This window comes from Symphalangus syndactylus, chromosome 9 (genome assembly GCF_028878055.3).
Source record: "Symphalangus syndactylus isolate Jambi chromosome 9, NHGRI_mSymSyn1-v2.1_pri, whole genome shotgun sequence".
Lineage (NCBI taxonomy): Eukaryota > Metazoa > Chordata > Mammalia > Primates > Hylobatidae > Symphalangus > Symphalangus syndactylus.
Genome location: NC_072431.2, coordinates 72,644,713 through 72,663,976, shown reverse-complemented (window position 1 = coordinate 72,663,976; position 19,264 = coordinate 72,644,713). Strand labels below are relative to the sequence as shown.

The 19,264-nt window shown below is 53.9% G+C and overlaps 2 protein-coding genes and 1 pseudogene across 2 annotated transcripts; all 3 read right to left on the bottom strand.

The window, feature by feature from the left end:
• Positions 1 to 1,947: 1,947 nt before the first annotated feature.
• LOC129489866 (homeobox protein Hox-B5-like) lies at positions 1,948 to 3,905 on the bottom strand (annotated as a pseudogene).
• On the bottom strand, positions 3,489 to 14,408 carry LOC134731481 (homeobox protein abdominal-A homolog). The gene is given in 6 exon segments (XM_063609963.1): positions 3,489 to 3,546; positions 6,848 to 6,989; positions 6,992 to 7,098; positions 12,812 to 12,985; positions 13,298 to 13,492; positions 14,404 to 14,408. Coding segments are annotated over 5 exon segments (621 nt in total). The 3' UTR covers positions 3,489 to 3,546; positions 6,848 to 6,849.
• Positions 14,409 to 14,878: 470 nt separating this feature from the next.
• LOC129490707 (homeobox protein Hox-B7-like) lies at positions 14,879 to 17,942 on the bottom strand. The gene is made up of 4 exons (XM_063609962.1): positions 17,800 to 17,942; positions 17,492 to 17,708; positions 16,764 to 16,872; positions 14,879 to 15,750 (listed from the first exon to the last, which is right to left on the bottom strand). Exons 1-4 carry the CDS (start codon positions 17,940 to 17,942, stop codon positions 15,497 to 15,499), a joined length of 723 nt encoding a protein of 240 aa, XP_063466032.1. The 3' UTR covers positions 14,879 to 15,496.
• Between the last annotated feature and the right edge of the window lie 1,322 nt (positions 17,943 to 19,264).

Here is a 19,264-nt window from a genome sequence, read left to right as displayed (position 1 = left end):
TCTGAAGAGATCCAGCAGTGAAGTGGCCCCCTACAATGGCCCCTTCTTTCAGCAATACACACCCCTCCTTCTTGGTCCCTAAATTTCCACTGGCACTGAGGGAGCATGGATCCCCTACACAAACCCTTTTCCCCATAGTCAGACACTCCTGCTAGTAAAAATCAAGTGCCCCCTGACTGATGAGGCCTGATGAAACTGAGAGCACTCATTTCAGGCATCCAGTCCCTTAGAACTGGGTGCATAAAACAGGCTAAATTTCCCCTACATCACCCCACAGCCCCAGCTGGAAACAAGTTTTCTTCTCCCAGTCCCAAGCCCCAGAATTGCAAGGGGTAAAAGCGAAAGCTGAAAGTGACTTACTGCGGGAATGCTGGCCTGGGTGGCCGCTGCCTTCTGGGCTGGTCCCGCAGCTCCAGGCTGGGAGAGTGCTCACCTGCCTCTGCCCCCTTCCCCACCACAGTGAGCAGTTAAAGTGTCACTTAACATTCTGGAGAATGTGAAATATACTGCGCGGTGTCAACTCCCCAAAACCATAAAACTAACTTTATGGACCTCACGTGACTTTCTCGAGTCAGTGAGGGGTATCTGTCTGACTTCTTGGTGATTTTTATGATCTAATTTTGAGATAAAACCCCTATCCATTTGACATCTAAATGTCACAGTGACTTTTGGGATAGTTTGCTATTGACAAAGGGGGTCAAAGTCAAGGGGTGAAGGGAAAGGAGGGCCAAGTAGAGCCTCCAGGACCCTGGGCTACCTCCTCACCAGCTCCCCCTCCCCCAAAGTCCAGTAAGAAGTTGGGCCAAGCTGGAAGGGATTGACTGGGTAAGTGTCCAGACTTGACTCTTGAGCTCAGAGTGGAGGCTGACTTGGATGGAGGTGGTCTGGGACCTGGCCCTGGGCCAGGCTGAAGGGGGAACCAGGGGTCTTTCTGAAGGGACCCTAATTCCTAATCAAGAGGGAAGATCAGTTGGGCCCTTGGAGAGAAGGAGCCCTTGATAAGGGTAGGGAAGGCTGAGGGTGAGAGAAATCCTTTGACATCCAGCTAATTTTTTTTTTTTTTTGCTTTAGTTGGTGGCAGAGCTGAATTGGGACTTGGAGTAGGAGACGGGGCTGGGCAGGCCTCTACCACTCCCAAAAGGCCAGGAGCCTCCTGCTGAGGACTTAGGCCCAAATTACTTTCCCAGAAGGGTTTTCCAGAGGCTTCCTTGGCCAGCTAGTGAAAGACCAGGATGGAGTCTAGCTCAGCCTTTCCCCTGCCCCAGCCCCACATGGGGTTTCTGGGCATTGGAGTCCCCCAGTCACGAAGGTCTGTTCCCTGGCCCAAGTACTGCTGACCAAGCCAGGGACTTACATGGCTGAGAAGAGCTGTTGGGGAGCAGCCTACTTTTTCTTCCCTGTACCCCTGATCTATTGAGAATGGTGTAGGGTGTGCCCGGGATGCGAGAGGCAGACCCCTTGGAGAAAAGACAAGTAGAAGGGCAATGGAGTGGGAGAAACATTTATTTGACTTCCAGGAAAGCTACAAACAAATACCAAAAGCAAATCACTGAGACATGCCCCGCAAAGACAGATTTCACACTAGCACAGCATCCACTCACTCACTACAAATAGTCTTGGAAGCAAAATGGGTAAGGGAGAGATGGGTCTGACCCAGACTATCCCCATATTTATAAGCTTTGGGCCCTCTAGCCAGACCCATGGATTCACAGAGAAATACACAAGACATTTTGCACTGAGGATCATTTTTGTTTCCGTATACTCCCTGACCAGGCCTTGTGAGGCCTACCCAGGCGACAGGAACTTAAATCTCACTATCTTCTTTCTCTCTTCTCAATATCATCCCTTTGTTCCTCCCTAGCCCCTTCTCACCCTGGGACCAAGCCCCTAGGAGACTTGGGCCTGGGGAGTGGGGAGGGAGGAGGAGGAGAATGAAAAAAGACTCCATCTCCCAAGCCAGCTCAGTTTGGCCCCACTGCAGCACTACCCCACCTCAACCGCTGCCCCTTAGAGAAGTTTCCAGCTAAAACTCAAAATACAATGATCATCTTTTTATAAATAAGTTAGAACACAGATGGGGAGAGGACGGTTCACATTAAACATGCGAATTTCTTTTTTTTTTTTTCCTGGGGGAAGGACTGCAACCACAGACACAAACATTCGGAAACACTGACGGATTTGGGGCAAGCAGAAGGGAGTTGGGAGCATGGAGGGAAAATAATAATAATAATAATTATTAACAATAATAAGATAACCAGTCCAGGAGAAAGGGAGCCACAGGAAGACCTAAGACCTAACGAAATATCATAACACAAGGCCGGGGCGAGGCAGGCTTGTGGGAACTGGTCCCCAGCGGGTAGCAGCAGCGCGGGGAGGATTGGAGGGGCCAGGGCTGGGGCTGGCACGGGCTCCTGGGCCACGGGGCTCCTCTGGGCGGGCTCAGGGCTGGAAAGCGCTGCCGGCTGTAGCCAGGCTCATACTTTTCAGTTTGTTGTCCTTCTTCCACTTCATGCGCCAGTTCTGGAACCAGATCTCGATCTGGCACTCTGACAGGCAGAGTGCGTGGGCGATCTCAATGCACCATCGCCGGGTCAGGTAGCGGTTGAAGCGGAACTCCTTTTCCAGCTCCAGGGTCTGGTAGCGGGCATACGTGGTCTGGGCCCTTTTCCCGTCCGGCCCGGTCATATCTGGAGCAGATAGAGGAAAGCCACAAGGCAACTTCATTCCGGATAAGGGAGGGGGCACTGGGTGGGAGGGGGCGGGAAGGCAGGACCCAGGTGTCCGGGCACCCAGCTCACCACAGCTCCAATCCTCTCTACTCCAGATGCCCACATTCAAGCTCGATTTCTGCACCCCCTTCTCCTGCATCCCCCAGTGCGCCCGGGGGCCAGTGCGCCCAGCTTTGTCTCTTGCTCGCTCCTAAGTGCCTCACCCTTGGCTGGGCTCAGGCGGCCGCTCCCCCCGGGAGAGAGGAGAGCGGTTGCACTTTTGCTCTGGAAAGCTCCTTTTACTGCTCACCCGTTCTTTGCTAGCGGCAGTCTCAAAATTTCAGGGGAAAGCAGGACCCTTCCCCACATTACATAAACCCCATCCTTTATCCTAAAGCTGGTACAGCTGCGCTAATAAAAACCTAAGCCAAAGCTGGAAACAAATTATTAAAAATACCCACCTCTGACAGAGATACCCTGTTTGGCTCTGTCTATGAAGCTATGCGGCCCCTCTTAAAGACTTCTCCCCGTTGGAAAAATAAATCTATATTTAGAGAAAAGCCAAGCTCTCCTTGTCCCCCCATTCCACTCCAAAACGCAGAGAAGGAAAGCTGGAAAGACAAAAAAGAGAATTACCATGGCCGATGTGAAGCTTCCTCATCCAGGGGAATATCTGCGGAGTCTGCCCCTCAGGCGTGGCTGTGGAGGTGGCCATGGGCTCTGGCTGCACCGGAGCTAGGCTGGAGCTGCTTAGCTGGCTTGCCGCTTCCTCAGGCTCGGAGGACGCGGTGGCCTCGTCCATTTCGGTGAAATTGGCGCTGGAGCTGACTGACGTCGCCTGGTTGGAGAGGGACAAAGCAGAGGGCTTGGCGCCATGGCTGTTGCCATTGGTGTAGGGCAGGGACTCAGGTGAGGACAGGAGCAGCTCGAAGCCGCTTGCCTGAAGCGGGGCTCCTGGGCGGGCGCGGGGAAGGCGCGGGAGCTCTCACCCACCGCGCCAAAGTGGCTGGAGGAGGCCAAGGAGCGGTTGACGCTGAGGTCCATCCCATTGTAATTTTAGCTGTAAGAGCCGGTGTGCATGACAGCGGGATCCCTATAAGAGCCGCTCACAGAGCTGCTACTGCCATAATTTAGCGACTGATATTCCGGGCCATTTGGACAACGCCCCGAGAAGGAGTTTACAAAGTACGAGCTCATTTGGGTGATTTCGGAGGGCTTGATTTGTGGATCGTGGTTGTTATAACCCTGTGCTTCACGATTTATGACGTATTAATGAATTATAGCGATGCACTGTACTTCGGTTTGCTATGTATGCGGCCAAATATAGAAGGAGGTGGGGGGGCGTTACGGAATCATGTGCTTTTTTTGACCAGTCATAAATTCTCACTGATGACCTCAAGAGGTAACTCATGCTCTATGGTTACAAATAATGACCATCCGAGAATCGTTAGGGACGATTCAATGCGAGCCTCCAAGAGGGGGAAAAAAGAAGGGGGAGAAACAGGGAGAAGGTTGGCGTTGGCCTCTGATCAGAGCGCGCCACCTCCCGGCGATCGACGGGAGACCACCATGGCGGCAGCGGCTGCCTCCCTGCTGGCTCCCTGCAGCCGCAGGGAGAGAAAGAAACCCGGTCAAGGCTCAGACACAGGGTTGAGCCTTTTAGAGCAAGGGTTGGGCTTTTTACCCACTTTCTTGTGGGTGGGGTTAGCCTCTCTATTTGGGTCCTTCTCCCTACCTCATCATTGTCAGTATTATTTTAAGTTTGGATGAGAAGATCAAAGATTGAGTTGCTTTTCCCTTTCTCGGGCTTTGCAAGTCTCCGAGTTGGAGGTGGAAATGCGGGAAGGGTTGGAAGTTGTGTGTGAAAAACAATTATTGCAACGGGTTTTCCCCGGGAGCTTAGCCCGGCCTGCATCCTGGTGGGACTGCTGTTGCGGGTCCACAGCACCCAGGCCAAGCCCACGGGAGGCTTGAAAAAGAAGCTGGAGAAGCGTTCACTTCTGGGCCATTTGGACGTTCGAAATCCCCTTCCTGACCTCCTTGGTGGTCCTTAGCCCAGGCCTGGGGAGTGACAGAGCAGGACAGGGACCCCAGAAGCCGAGCACAGCTGGGGCTAAGCGGCCTAGTTGCTGAAAAGACTGCAGTGGCCACAGCCTCTGCTGCTTGGGTTTGAATAGTAACATGTGTCTGAGAGTTTGTAAAGTGCGACCCCTTCCCCTCCTCCTCGGCTATTGCATTCAGAGGCCCCACTCCAGGCCCCTCACTCGCAGCTGGGCAGTTTGAGAATTTGCCTGGTGGCAGCCGCCTTCCCAGAAAAGGGGTTCCAAGGACCCGCATGCTTTGCTGAGCACGTTGGGCGGCCAGAGACCGCCGCAGCTGGTAGGAGGGGACTATTCTCTTTAAAAATAAGAAAGGAAGTGAGAGAGCTTAGGCATAAACGAAAACAGTGTCCCAGTGTCCGCAGCTTGCCCTCTGGGTGCCGGTGCAAGCAGAGAGAGAATGGGCCATTCTAGGTTGAGAGGATGACACTAAACGCCCCATCACCTAGCCTCCTGCCCTGGGGTCTCCAAGGAGCAAGGGAAAGTTGCTCCCTTCGGCCTGTGCCTGGCTGGTGGCTTTACATTCCCCTACTTGAGGCTGATCACCTACTTGAGGTGGGAAGGGGCACCTGGAGCCTTCAGCTACAGGGTGAGAGATACCCAGTGGCCCCATTTTTTAGTCTCCAGAGCCACAGGCCAGGAACGGAGGGCCAAGGCTGGTGAAAAAAGCTGGCCGTGTGGACGGGCCAAAGGCCAGGGGTCTCTGCCAAGGTGAGGACAGAAAAGCGCTGCAGAGGCCCCCAGACTTGATGGCTCCATCTCTGCAAGAGTGCTTTAGGGGCCTCAGTGGCTCCCTTAGTGCTGTGGACACAAGAGGAAAGGCTAGAGAATGAGAGCGAAACAGCCCCTCTCCATCCCCCAAGTCTGCATGGGGAGAGGAGGCTGTGAGCCTCAGCACCAGGGAATCGCAGCGCTGGGGCCTGGGCAGGACTGATAGCTCCAGCCTAGATCACTCCAGCGTTTATCTCAGCTGTAACTTCCTAGTTGAACAGGGCTCACTTCGGCGGGCCAGGGCTCTCACCTTTGCTAAAGAATTCTGGCTCAGGAAAGATGGAGAGGCTGGGAGTTGAGGGGAGAGGAAAAAATGGCAAGGGAGGATCGGAGGTGACCGAGCGTCGAGTTTTCACATGTTTATTACTGTTATTATTATCATCATCGAAGTATTTCATGTCCAGAGCTAAGACAAGACTATAAACACACAGAAAATTAATAAAATAGGCCAGGCACGAGGGCTCATGTCTGTAATCCCAGCACTTTGGGAGGCTGAGAAGGGTGGATCACAAGGTCAGGAGTTCAAGACCAGCCTGACCAACATGGTGAAACCCCATCGCTACTAAAAATACAAAAATTAGCCGGGCATGGTGGCAGGCACCTCTAATCCCAGCTACTCGGGAGGCTGAGGCAGGAGAATCGCTTGAACCCAGGAGGCAGAGGTTTCAGTGAGCCAAGATTGTGCCACTACACTCCAGCCTGGGCAACAGAATGAGACTCCATCTCAAAAAAAAAAGAAAAAGAAAATTAATAAAATAGAACTTTGGTTTCTTCCGAGACTCCTCTTACTTCTAGGTAGTATGTGCTCCTTCCAATGGCTTTGGGGAGGGGGTGGGAGAGACTACATGTCTGGGATCAGGGAGTCTTCAAGGCCCCCACTGAGGGGACAGCAAATCTACCATTGAACCCTGCATAGGGGACATGGACGAAATGAGACGCGACAGGCACAAGAGCATTTTGCTCTGCTTCCAGGAAACCTCAAGTGAGTCCTATCCTCAGTTCTCACCAGGAGGCCTGATCAGGCTGAGGCGAGTTCCTCGGGAAGGAAGGGTGCGCGGGGTGCTGGGTGGGCTCGAGTAGTGAGGCCTCAGAGCACCCACCGGGAGCCGTGCGGGGAGGGGGGCGTCCAGGAGCGCGCTGGGCCCTGCCTGTCATGCCCTGGAGAGCAGATCTCCTGGCTCCCCACCGAGAGCCCTCCTTCCCGGGTCTCTCCGACGCCCTCAGCTCCGCACAGGCCTTTCCCCTCGCGTCCTCCCTCCTTTCCAGCACCTTCACTTGGCCGGTTTTTCTTTCTCCTCCTCGGCACTGAGCTGAGACGCGCTGAGCAGTTTGCTCTTCTTTTTCCACTTCATGCGTCGGTTCTGGAACCATATCTTGATCTGCCGCTGGGTCAGGCACAGGGATGCACCGCCGCCGCCAGGTAGCGATTGTAGGGAAACTCCTCCAGCTCCACCCTCTGGTAGCGCATGTATGTCTGGCGGCCTCGGCCCAAAGGAGGAACCTGGGTCCAAAGAAGGAACCTGTTTTGCAGAGTGGAGATGGTGAGGCCTGAGGTCACCGGGCCCAGGGCCCCCTGCCCTAGTCGACCCTCCACAGACTCCAGCCAGTACCGGGAGACCCTCCACTCTGCCGGTTCCCTTCCCCCCTTTCACACTCCTCCAGCGCCCCCTCCAGATTCCCTCCTGGTCTCCTAGGCCTGTGCCGTCTGTCTAGACTCTAGATGGGGGAGGGGAGGAGCAGTTTAAACTCCCACCTGAGCCTGGGGGAGGGGCTGGTCAGCTGTGTCTCTTCCTAGTTGCATCTTGTCTTTCCCTCCCTTTCAATCCATCTTGCTCCCCCCACCTCACCCCGCCAACCCAATGATAAATCCAGGCCCTTAATCCGTAATGACGTAGATCGATCCATAGTCCACATTAACGGCTCCTCACTTTCGAGTCCGGCTAATGGACATCACTTGGGACTCAAGGCCAGCAAATAATCCAACCTGAGACGCCGCACTGTTTCTCCCTCTCTCGCTCCACCTGTTGCCTCTCTCTTCCTTCCCCTTATTCCTCCTCCCTCCTCTGACTACCACCCCTTTCCTGGTGCCTCATCTTGCCCCAGTCCCCCGCCCCAACTCAGGAAAACACTCCCAGACAGACTCGACTCTTCCTCTTCAGCGTCACCCCCTACCCCCTTGCATGACGCACTCCGTTTTTAATGGAGCCGTCTTTGGTTGGGGAACCCTACCAGGGCTGGGAGAGGGGGGCTGGGGGCTCAAAGTAAAGCCAAGCCAGTGACTGCGGGCCCCTGCTCTCTTCCTTGTCCTGGAACCCCGGCTCTGACCAGGCGCCCCAGGAGAGCACACTCGCTCCCCATGGCTCCCAGTGCGGCTGGGACTTTGCAAACTTTGTAACTCCTGCCAAATAGGCGACACAGTGAGAGACACCGGGCAGATGCCCAATCTTCTTCTATCTCCTGAGATGATCACCCAGCACCCTGTGGGAGATTGGGGCAGGGGGCGCTCACTAGTTCTGTGTCCCGGGGTGGGGGCCCAGGGGAGCTGGAGAGACGCCAACGGGAAGTCTCATACACTGTTGCACGAATTCATCCGCTGCATCTACGGGTAGACCGGAGTGCAGCATTTCTACTCTTCTGTCTCGCCGAACACGCTCTTGTCTTGCGCGCAGTCTGACTTCTGCGGCTGGGGGTGGAAAGGGGCAGCTCGTCGGCGCCGGAAAGTGCGCGGGCCGACTCCTTCTAGCGTAGAAGGCCGGCGCCGGCCCCGGCCTGCAGTAGCAGGGTGCCGCTGGGACGTAGCCACCGCCCGCCGGCAGGTAATAGAAGGAAGTGGCAAAGCCCTTGTCCTGGCCCGGCCCTGGCCCATAGGGTTCGGGGTAATGCCCCAGCGGGACCGCATAGCCCGACGAGTAGAGCGGTAGCTGGCCCAGGAAGGACTCCTGCCCGCTGGTCAGAGTGACAGGGAAGGTGGAGTTCACGAAATAGGAACTCTTTGGGAGGGGAGGCGCGCGTGCCGCTGCTGCTCCGCTGGGTTTATGATTTGTTGTGTTTTATAGTCCGAGCGCCTCGCCTATTAGTAGTATATCCGAGATTGGGTTTCAGCTGAAGGGGAATGGCGAGGTGCCAGTGATGGCCAGAAGGAAATACAACCATCTGATCCAACACTGACCAATGGTAGAGGCAGGAATTGTTAAATAGCACCCATGAGTAGCACGGCCCGCACGAGGGACCCACGCACAAACCTACCAACCTTTTTTTTTCCCTCCTCCTTCGCCTTTCTCTGTCTCTCCCCAACAACACAAGGCGTCCTGTTCCACCTACTTTAGGATCTGCGAAATAGGCTCTGTGCCTTTGAGGGAGGAGGGAGTGTTTAGATTGAGACCACCCCACTCCCGGGTGATTAAATATCTCTCCCCCACCCCACGCAGGATTGGAAAAAGTTGTGTTTTCAGAAAAGTTAACCCCTGTGTTGCTTGGGCCCCTTCCCTCCAGGGAGGGGTGGGTAAATATCTCCAAATCTCCTTGAGAGAGAACTAAAGAAGAAGGTTCGTTTCTAGGGTTTTGTGTTGGTAGAAGATGAGAAGAGTTCTCCGCTAAGACTAGCAAAGAAGAAACACCCTCTTCCCTAGGTTTTGAACATCGTTTTTCCTGTTTATCAGATCTGCTCTCTCTCCTCCAAGCCTGGGGCTATTGTTCCTGCTTCTCCACAACCTTTCTGGTCTGAGAGGACAGGCCAGATCCCACTGCCTACAAGACGCAGAAGAGGAGGAGCTGGCAGGAGCGTCTGAGCCCAAGCTTCCTCTTTTAGCTCTGTGGCTAGACTAGGAGCTTCTTGGAAGGCGGCGACGGGGGCGGCTGCCCAAAACATTCTGTTTGGCTCTAGTATGCAGCTGCTCACTCTTGGCAGGGGAAGGGGCACTGGGGAAAGGGACTAGCCCTCTCCTCCCTTGGTGATATGGAGTGAAGGAGTGAGGGGTATCCCTCAGCCTAGGTGGCTTTATTTGGCTGATCCCTACCCTGCCTGCAACCTTCACTCCAGTACCCTCTGGAATCCCAAAAGACTTAAGAATAGCCTGGGCTATAGGATTTTCAGGAATCAGGGATGTCCCAGTAAATCTGGGCACAGGGAAGAAATCGTTCTTCTTCCAGTTGTGGGTTTCAAACCCTCCTGATAGTTGAGGCAGTCAGAGAACACTGGGAAGAAAGGCACCCTCACTCCTCTTCCAAGTCTTGTAGGAGCTGCCAGTTCTTTTTAAAATTAATTCTTTCCCAAGACTTGGTTTTTCCTTTAGTTTGATAGGGAGAGAAGGGCGTTTGTGTTCTCTTGGGGACTCAGCTTCCAGCCATCAGCCAGCATCCCCTCTCCCTTCTGTCTGTGTCTCAGCATTGCTACAATTCCTTCCCACACCCCATGTTTGTATCATCAGCTTTGCTGCCTTACAAGTTTGGGTGTGTGAGAGAATGTATGTCTCTGGCTCTTTCATCCAAGGAAAATGAGCACTGAGCCCAGGCTGGGAGACAGTGCCACACTGAATTTCCAACATTCTAACATGCATACACAGGCCACGTAGTGAAGGGTGACAACCTTCACATCTGGGGACAAGAAGGGGCCAGGGCATGGAACAAAGTCAGATGTGAGGCCAGGCTGACCCTCCCTCTGCCTTGTCCTTCCATTGAGCTCCTTTTTCTGGCCAAGTTCTGCCCACTGAAGATGGTACAAGACATTAGGGAAGCTGGTAGAGGACCAAGCTCAGATCACCAAGGGTGGGAACTTAGTTGCAACGTGGTCTTCAAGGCTCTCTGAACTCAGGGCAACTTCTAGGCTGTACCTTAATGGCAAAATGGCCATCCCTGGATGTCCCTCCAATCACTTCCCAACCTGACTTTAAGAAAACAAATTTAAACCCCCTGATAATGAAGAAGGATAAATATTCCAAATCTAGCTATGGTTGGGCTCGCTTCTAGAGAGGACTAGGGGCCGTTTGAACAGGGGGAGAAAAGTGGGAGAGAGTACTTGCATGCACCTCCCTCCCTACTGCTGAGGCTGAGCTCTGGGCCTCAGCCTTCCCTGCCTCCTCCCTGCCCACAATGTCCCCATCCTAGCACTAAATAGTGTGGTCTTGGTGGAGTCTGAACAAAATAAGATCTGGTAGCCGGGCGTGGTGGCTCACGCCTGTAACTCCAGCACTTTGGGAGGCTGAGGCGGGTAGATCACCTGAGGTCAGGAGTTCAAGACCAGCCTGACCAACATGGAGAAACCCCGTCTCTATGAAAAATAGAAAAAATTAGCTGGGCATGGTGGCACATGCCTGTAATCCCAGCTACTTGGGAGGCTGAGGTAGGAGAATTGCTTGAACCTGGGAGGCGGAGGTTGCAGTGAGCCGAGATTGCGCCACCGCACTCCAGCCTGGGCGATAAGAGCGAAACTCCATCTCAAAAAAAAAAAAAAAAAAAAAAAAGATCTGGTGAGGAAGGGAGCATTTCCCTGTGTCAGAAGCAGGAAAATAATTGCCTTATCTTTAGAGTTATAGCCCCCAAGTTAACCTCACCTCTGCAGTTGCTTGTCTGGAGATGGAGCCACTACAGGCAGGGCCTGGGAGCCTGGAGTCAGGCACGAAAGGAAATAGCGCCTCATCGCTCTTATCTAAGTGCAGAGGTATTTATGAGCGTTTATTCATCTGATCTATTTGTTTGGGAAAAAGAGCATGTGAGCAGGGCAGGCCAGAGACCAGCTCCTTTCTGGAGCCAGATCCCTATGAATCTGTCTGTGGTTCAGTCCACTGCCCTCTGTCTGTCTCCGTGGGGGAATATGTAAATACACAGCAGTCTCAGCCATCCACCAGTCTGGAGTGTCTCTCCCCGCCTGAGTGAGGAAGTGTGTGTTCAGAGAGATGGATAGAAGTGTGTACCAATTTTTGAGTACATAACACAGGGATTGTACAGGTACCCCACAGGCAGGATTTATAATTGTAATTTTCTAGGCTGTGAATCTGCAGTCCTGTGGGCAAGTAAACACATTCCAGCTCCCAGGAAAGTGTTTCCTAAGTCGTGTTCAGTTCAAGAGTAAAATTCTTGATAGGTAATCTCAGGAGGGATATTTGCCTGTGTGTGCGTGTGTGTGTGTGTGTGTGTGTGGTGTGGTGTGTGTGGGGGGGTGCTGAGACATTGTCCAGGCTTCCAGTTTCCTCTAAGCTCCAAAGCCCTCTCCCTCAGCTCTCTGGGGTGATAAGCACCTTCCCCAACCACCCCCAACTTTAGCTGGGGTGGGGTGCAATGAAAATATTTCAACTCTCATCCTGGACTCTGTTTCTCTGGGTTTGGGGAACATAAATAAATGTTCCCGGGGTACTGAGTGATCACTCCCATAGGTTGCGGGAGGCTCTTTAGATGAGAAACTTTGCCGTAAAATCGGCCCCTCCAAATCAAAGTAGAAAGACTTCATTTTCATTATGCAAATGAGTGGCATCCTCTTTGATCTTTAGGGGGAGTGAACAGTAGCACTGAGCCCACTCTCCTGGTTTCCTACCTGCAGGCCCAGGGGGCAACCTAAGGACGCTGAAGTGTTTCAATACCATGTACCAGCTTGACTTCTCTGGGTGTCCTTTGGATTGCCCAAAAGGAAAACAATCTCGGAGGGGCCAAGTACCTTCTAGGGCTGGCCCCCTCAGGGCCTCCTATAGAGCAACTCACTGAGCTGGGCCTTATAGCCGCCAGAAAGTCACTCTCGCTGCAGAAAAGCTGAAAAGAGCTGCTCCAGAGGCGCTGAAAGCGGGTGGGGGTTGCAGCCACAGTGTTTGTCCCCAGCACCACCAGGCCGCTTAACCTCTTCAGCTCCTCTAGCCCTGGGCCAGACTCTGGCAACACCTTGGTTTGCCTGGCACCGCAAGCAATTCCCTGGAACCCCACCCCCACCCAGGAACGGGGACCACAGCACCTTTAAAGGAACTGCCGGAGCTTCCTCCTATGGCTTGAAAGCCCAAGCTAATCAGTAACCCGTGAGACAGGGGCCAATATTCAAAGGCTGCAGCAGAGGCGCATAGCCTTGCCCTGGTCACCTCCTCTTGGGAAGGCGGTCGAGTTAAGCCAGTGTGAAGGGTCCAACAGGAACGGAAATTACGACGGTGTGGCACCTTAACGATTTGGCCCCAGACCCACTACCAAATTTTTCCCAAATCATATTTAGATCGACTTCGCTTGAAAAGATCGAGAATGGGGGAGGGGATCGGCACTCACTTGCAGACATCAACAGTTTCCAGAAAACTCGGTTCAATTTCTTCACCACGGACCCACCAACCGAGGAACTGGCAAGACCCACCAGCCAACCAGGAGAACACAGACCCGGTTTGTCTTTTGCCAACCGAGTGGAACTGCCGGGCCGGCGCCTGCCCTGAGGGTCTCCTCCCTTGGCTGAGAAGAAAACCAAATAAACCTTGAACAGTGTTGGCTTCAGATGTCCCAAGCGGCCCCATCCTCTCCCTTGGCGACTTGGTGGGGTGGGGGTGGAGGTGGGGATGATGGTGGGGGTCCCGGCTCTGATCCCTCCACCCTTTGGTTCAGGGCCCCTGCCTGCTGGAAGCAGAATTAGACCTTTTTAAATATGCCCTAGAGGAAGCCGCTTCCCCTGCCAGCCACCAGGTTTGGGACTGGGATGGGCGGGGGAGGGGGCAGTGGGAAATTGGGGTTGATGGGTGGAGGAGAGACTTCTATTCTCTAGCCCACACTGGGGAACCAAGATCCAGCTGAGTGCGTCGGTGTGGGCCCGAAATCCCCCAGATCCCGTGGACCCTGCACGGCCAGGGCTCCAGGCGTCCGATACCGCTGGACAGCGTCGCGGGGCTTGAGGCGCCGAAGCGCGTGTCTACGAACGGACGGTAGATGGCAGCAAACTGCATAATTTGGGTCACAGCAAACTGTCTGAGGGAGGATTTATAACCCCCTAAGACTACAGGAGAAAAACACCTTCAGTATGAGTGGGTTTGGGAAATTTTTCCCTTGAGAATAGGCCCGAGTGCCACGGGTGCTGGCGGAGAACTCTCGCTACGAAGCCGAGCGGTCCCTCCGGGCGCCCAGGCCGGGCCTGAACCTAGGGCATCTACCTGGGGCCACAAAGCCACCTCTTCCGCGCCACAAGTGGCGTCGTCCCTCTCCTAGCTCAGGACTTAGATAATAAATATACCATCACTTCCAGCACTCCCAGACCCTGTAACTCTGGGGCAACCAGAGGCCCAAGGCTGAACGTCCTGCATCTGGTCTTAAGAAAGAGAAAAGCAATCACACATTCGTGCAAACCAAACTAAATCACAATCTCTCCTGCCCTCCACAGCCAACATCACTTATCTCTTGGCTGGAAGCTTCCGCAGAAGCTCCCTTACCCCATTTTTAAAGTCCTTGCCTCAAGGCTGGCACCTGCTTCCACCCCACCAGCTACTTTAGGAATCTCTGTCTCCTGCCCAATGGTTCTCCGCCCTCCCCACCCCCTAGAAGGCCTGACTGAGGGATAAAATTGGACACCCGAGGGACGGGACTGTCTGAGCTCAGTGCCAGTTAGCTTTCCAGTTTAGACGCCGCTAGGTCCCATAATTGGATTTTCTTTTTATTTTCTTCTTTCATTTCTTTCTTTTTTATTTTTATTTATAAGCCTAAAACAAAAATGCACTTAACAGCTTCTCCACAATCATCATGTCTGGACCCAGGAAAGTTGGAAATGTAATCATATCAGATACATACATGGCAATTTTTTCTTCCACCGAAATCCACACATCCCATAGCAATACAATGCAAGTAATAGAATCAATATCGCGCAGAAACCAACAGCTGTAACCTACCGCATTAAGACCACAAAACTGTCTCCCTGAGAGCAAGGCTCCCTCCTGTGGGAGTGGAGAGAGACTTGGGCATTCTCGGGCAGGCTTCCTGGTGGGGCGGGGCGGGGAGGGTGTCTCCCTCGTTTTTGGTGTCTCCACTCACAGCCCTTTAATTTCAAAAATGTCTCCGAAGGGAGATGGTGAATATTTCTCTGTAAATTTTCTTTTCTGTGTTTGTCTAGCCGCTTCCTCTCCCTGGCCGGCCTTGGCGGAGATTCTAGGCCCTATAGAGACCAGGACGTCCCTTAGCGCCACCGCCGCACATGCTAATGCTGCGGGGAGCCCAGCGATAACCGCAACAGGCAAGAGAACTGCGCGGGGGCAATAGCTAGAGGCCGGGACAAGGGAGGGATGGCAGGAGGGGGAGGGGCAAGCCCGCGGAGGCCAGAACCACTGGCTTCTTTGGGTGCCACTGAAGCCCGGATACCCCCCATCCTCTCTTTCACAGCCCCCTTGCTTGAGTCTCTCCTCCAAGCTTAAAAAGGCGACTTAGAGCTGGTCTCCTGGCCCCCTTTTGATTCCTCTTCCCACTTTCCCTGCCTTGGCCCCCCCTCCAGGAAGCAGCCACCCCTCTCTCCACCACCAAATTTCCTGGGAAGCTTCTCCCTGCAGCGCCCAGAGATGGGGTTCAGCCCCGTCTTGGAGCGGGGGAGGGGGGAGAAAAACCCAAGCCCCACCCCGCCACAAAAGCGATGCAAAAGAACAAGAAGAAAATTGTAGAATCTCCTTTACCTTTGCAGAACTTGGGATTTTTTCCCCCCTCCGGATTGAAAGGAATGCGTAGGAGGAAACAAGGAGCATTCAGTTTCTTCTTCAGCTTCCGGACAATATTGTCCCAACGTGAGAGCCGTTGCTTCCCCTTCTCTTTATTTTTTCAGTGTTGAAAAACCAAATTTTCCCCTTTCTCCCTCCTTAAAAAATGTTTTTAAACTCCTTTCATTTAAATAGGTTTTTTTTTCCACTTCCCTATTTGAGTTTCCTGATTCAGTTCCCAGAGCTGGGCTTCTCCTCCTCTCCCTTTCTCATGTCTCTTCCTCTGCCCTTTCTCCATCCCTCACTCTTCCTCTTCCTCCTGTGCTTCAGCCTTGTCCTGGCCGGTTGTCCCGGGGCCCGCGGTCTTGTTCTCCTTTTTCCACTTTATGGGCGGGTTCTGAAACCAAGTCTTGAGCTGTCTTTCCGTGAGGCAGAGCGCATGCGCGATCTCCAGGCGCCGCCGCAGCGTCAGGTACGGATTGTAGTGAAATTCTTTCTCCAGCTCCAGGGTCTGGTAGCGGGTGTAGGTCTGGCGGCCTTGTTTGCGGTCGATTCCTGCGCACAGTATTTAGAGGAAAATCAGTGAGTACAGAAAACGCCAAGAGAGTGCCCACCTCCCTCTTAGACCCTGTATGTGATTTGAAGTTGATGGGCGAAGAAGCCCATTTTCCACTAAACCAAATTCTGGCTTTCCAGCCTTTACTCCAGCTGCAGTTTCCCCTAATTGCAGAATTTTCTACAGGCTTCTCAAGGCAAACATTCCCATTTTCCATCCAAGAAGTCTTTTTCAGCCTAGAGCTTCTGAACCCAGGAAAGTAACCTGCTGGCTCTTAAAGGCTCTGCTCCTAAGGGGGGGCAAGTGGGATGGGGGGAGTTTAATCCTCCTTTCACTCTCTGGGATCAAGGACTCTAAACCCCCTCTTTTGAATGCTGATCTGATGGTCTTTCCAGTGGAGACCAACAGAAACCATGCAGGTGACCCTAGAGTGGGGTGCCAGGCCTAGCTTGAGAACGTTTCCCAAGAAGAAAAGCAGACAAAGGGGCCTCAAAGGCCCAGTCCCCCGAACTCATCCCCAGCATGTTGTGGACTGAGAAGGTAAGAATTTGCAGATTTTCTTGGAGCAAAGAGTTGGTCTGACAGCAGTGACCCTCTGATGATTCTTTTCCAGTGGGTGGCTAAGCTTCAGCCAGGGCCAGGCTGTCCTGCCTGCCTGCTTGCCTAGACAGCCCAGCTCTCTGAAGCAATCTTTGGGCTGCCAGGAAGGCACAGGGGAAGAGGAGAGACAGCAGCCTGGGATGGAATGGAACATGGGAGTATCTGGGTGGTGGGGGCTGAAGGGTAGAGGGGAACTTCTGCGTTAGGCCCAGAATCCTGAGGAGACTTGAAAGAAGTGCTGATGTCAGCCCTCCTGGGAAGGAGACAGGGGAGGAGGGGCTAGGGGCCCTAGTTTCAAGTCAGATAAAAGCCAAGCTGAAATGCTTATGAGCAGAAAAAGTGGGGCTTTGATAAATCAACTGGAAAGGCAGTTAAGCTATGGAGCGGTAATGGGGTCTATAACCACTAATACTGATGGTGTGAGAGCTCGGCTCCTTCTGGCCCCTGACTTTTGCTGGGTTGGGTGCCTCCGACCATGAGTCTTGGGTCTTCCGGACTTTGGGGCTAGCCCCCAAGTTCGTCTGCTTTGGAACAGTGCAGAAAAAGATGTCTGGGTCAGACTTGGCAGGGACCTCATGGAACCTCAGCCTCTTGGGGTTCCTGCAGCAGCTGGCTGGGTGAACTGCACTCTCTAAGTTTTGATTTGGCTCCAGAGAGTCCTAGCCCCTCCCACAAGAAGAGAGTCACTTACCTGGAGTGACACCTCCAAACTTGGACAGTTCTTTAGGGTGCCTTGGAGCCCTAGGAAGAGCACCTCACGAAGCCAGCTGCACTCCCATGAAGACTCTGCCCCTTTCTAGTTCTCCCACCCACGTTCACTGGGATCAGGAGGCTCATCTCCCTTGGCCTCAGGCCCCTCCCTCCACCTGCCTCTCTAGCTCTGTGTCCCTGGCTGGGTCCTATCCTCCCGCCAGGCCTCTAGAGCCCACCTCTAATTGTCCTGATGGGAATAATGGGGGAGCGGGGTTGGCTGGAAAGGAAGGGGCGGGGGAGAATTGCTTAGCGCTATGGCCCCGTCCCCCATATCTTATCCGAGCTGGGGCAGGGGACACACCCAGGGCTGAGATCTTTAGCTGGGAAAGCCGGGGAGACCCTAATGGCTATTCTCTGCAAACATCAGCCTTCCTTCGCAAGACAAACGGCCTTGTCTCCAGCCCGTGCCAGGGCTCCTGATAAAGATTTAAAGCTAAAAGCCTGAGAGGAAGGGTAGGGGCGGGCTGGGGGCTCGCAGCGCCGTGGTGTCAGCAAAGAGAGATCCACTGGGAAGCAGAGGGAGCCTGAGCGCACCAGCAAATATGGGGGCGGGGACGGCCTGCTGGGTGCAGCCTTCCAGGACCGACCTCCCGCTGGGAGCACTCTGGACGCGGAAAGGGGCGCCCTGCCGGGAAGGGGGCGCCTCCTGGGTAATGTGCCCCTGGGGCTCGGGACAGCTTGGTGTGCGGCGTTACCTGAGCTTCACATCTAGGTTGTAGATCCAGAAGTTACTCTTGGCCTCCAAGTCCGAGTCCCTCTGCTCCTTGGCGCCCGCCGCCTTGGCGGAGTCGCCCAAAGACACCCGGGAGAGGTTCTGCTCAAAGGACGCGCAGTGCATGTTGAAGGAACTCCGCTCGAGCCCGTAGCAGCCGGGTAGACGCGGCCACACTCTGACCCGTCATGCACCCCCGCCGCCGCCAGGGTACAAGCCCTGCATTGAGGCGGCAAGGAAGCGCCCGAACCCGCTCCATAGCCCGGGCGCTGGGGGTTGGAAGCAAACACACAAGAAGTTTGTTGGGGAAGGCTCCCATAGCGAAAACCAAACTTGAGGCTGGATATTTAGAAAAAAAAAAAAGAAAATAAGAAAATAAAGCATTCGGATAATACAATGAACTCATAATTTGACCAGATAATTTGTAGGCAAGGACGTTTTAGTGTCGGTTTTACGAGATTCCTTGATATATTACAGAATTAGAGTCCAGATTTACACCAAAAAGGACCCCCTTTTTCCTCTCCGGACCACGTGACCCCTGCCCACGTGACATCCCCTCCGCCAACGGCCGGGCCGCCTCCCCACGGCTCCTGGTAATGTGAAAAAAATTGTGTGGCGTTGGATTTATAAAATATGATCAATAATGAATGGGAAAGCCGAGCCCTGTGGATTGGGGCTGGGAGCTTAAGGGCCGCTGCCGACTCCCGCGGGCTGGAGGCAGCTTGCAGGCGAGATTTGGGGAAGAAGAGATTGAGTGGAAGGGAAAATAAATAACCTCGGGGCGATCCGTGTTGTCATTCCCCACCCATATTCTTCAGCCAGTTACCAAGCGAGAGACAAACGCAGGGACTGAATGCACGCAACTGGGTGGGTGGGTGGGTGCTTGGGGCAGGCCTGTTCTTTATTAATCCGGGCCAATTCTGCACGGCAAGACCTTTTGGGGAAGTTGGTCCGGTTCTCCCAAGATGAGGAATGAGGCGAGCCTGGCTCACGACTCTGTCTCTCTTGGTGCCCCAGATATGCGGGCGGGGATGCAGCAAGGCTTCCTAGGTGCTCCTAGGGCACAGGATCCAGCCCATGGGCCTTGGACGCTGCAGTTTGTGGTGGCAAAAAAAAAAAAAAAAAAGGTTTGAAAGTAAAAGAAAGAAGGGGGTTGGGTGGGTGGAGAGAGAAAAGAAGGGTGGAGGGTGGCCCGGGCGCGCTGCTCTCCCGGTTCCCGGAGGCGGATGCCTCAGTGGAGCGTGACTACCAGAGAAGCAGAGGCAGCGAAGGAAGGAAGGCAGCGAGCCACGGCCTCAGAACAGAGCGAAGGTAGCCAAGTCCCAGACAAGGAGAGGCAGAGAAGAGCGGTCTCCCTTCTCCTCCTGCTCCCCCAACAAGAGTCCAAGGGAAAAATAAGTATGCTCAGCAGGCATGCACTCCACCTTTATGCCTGCCCCCCACCCGCC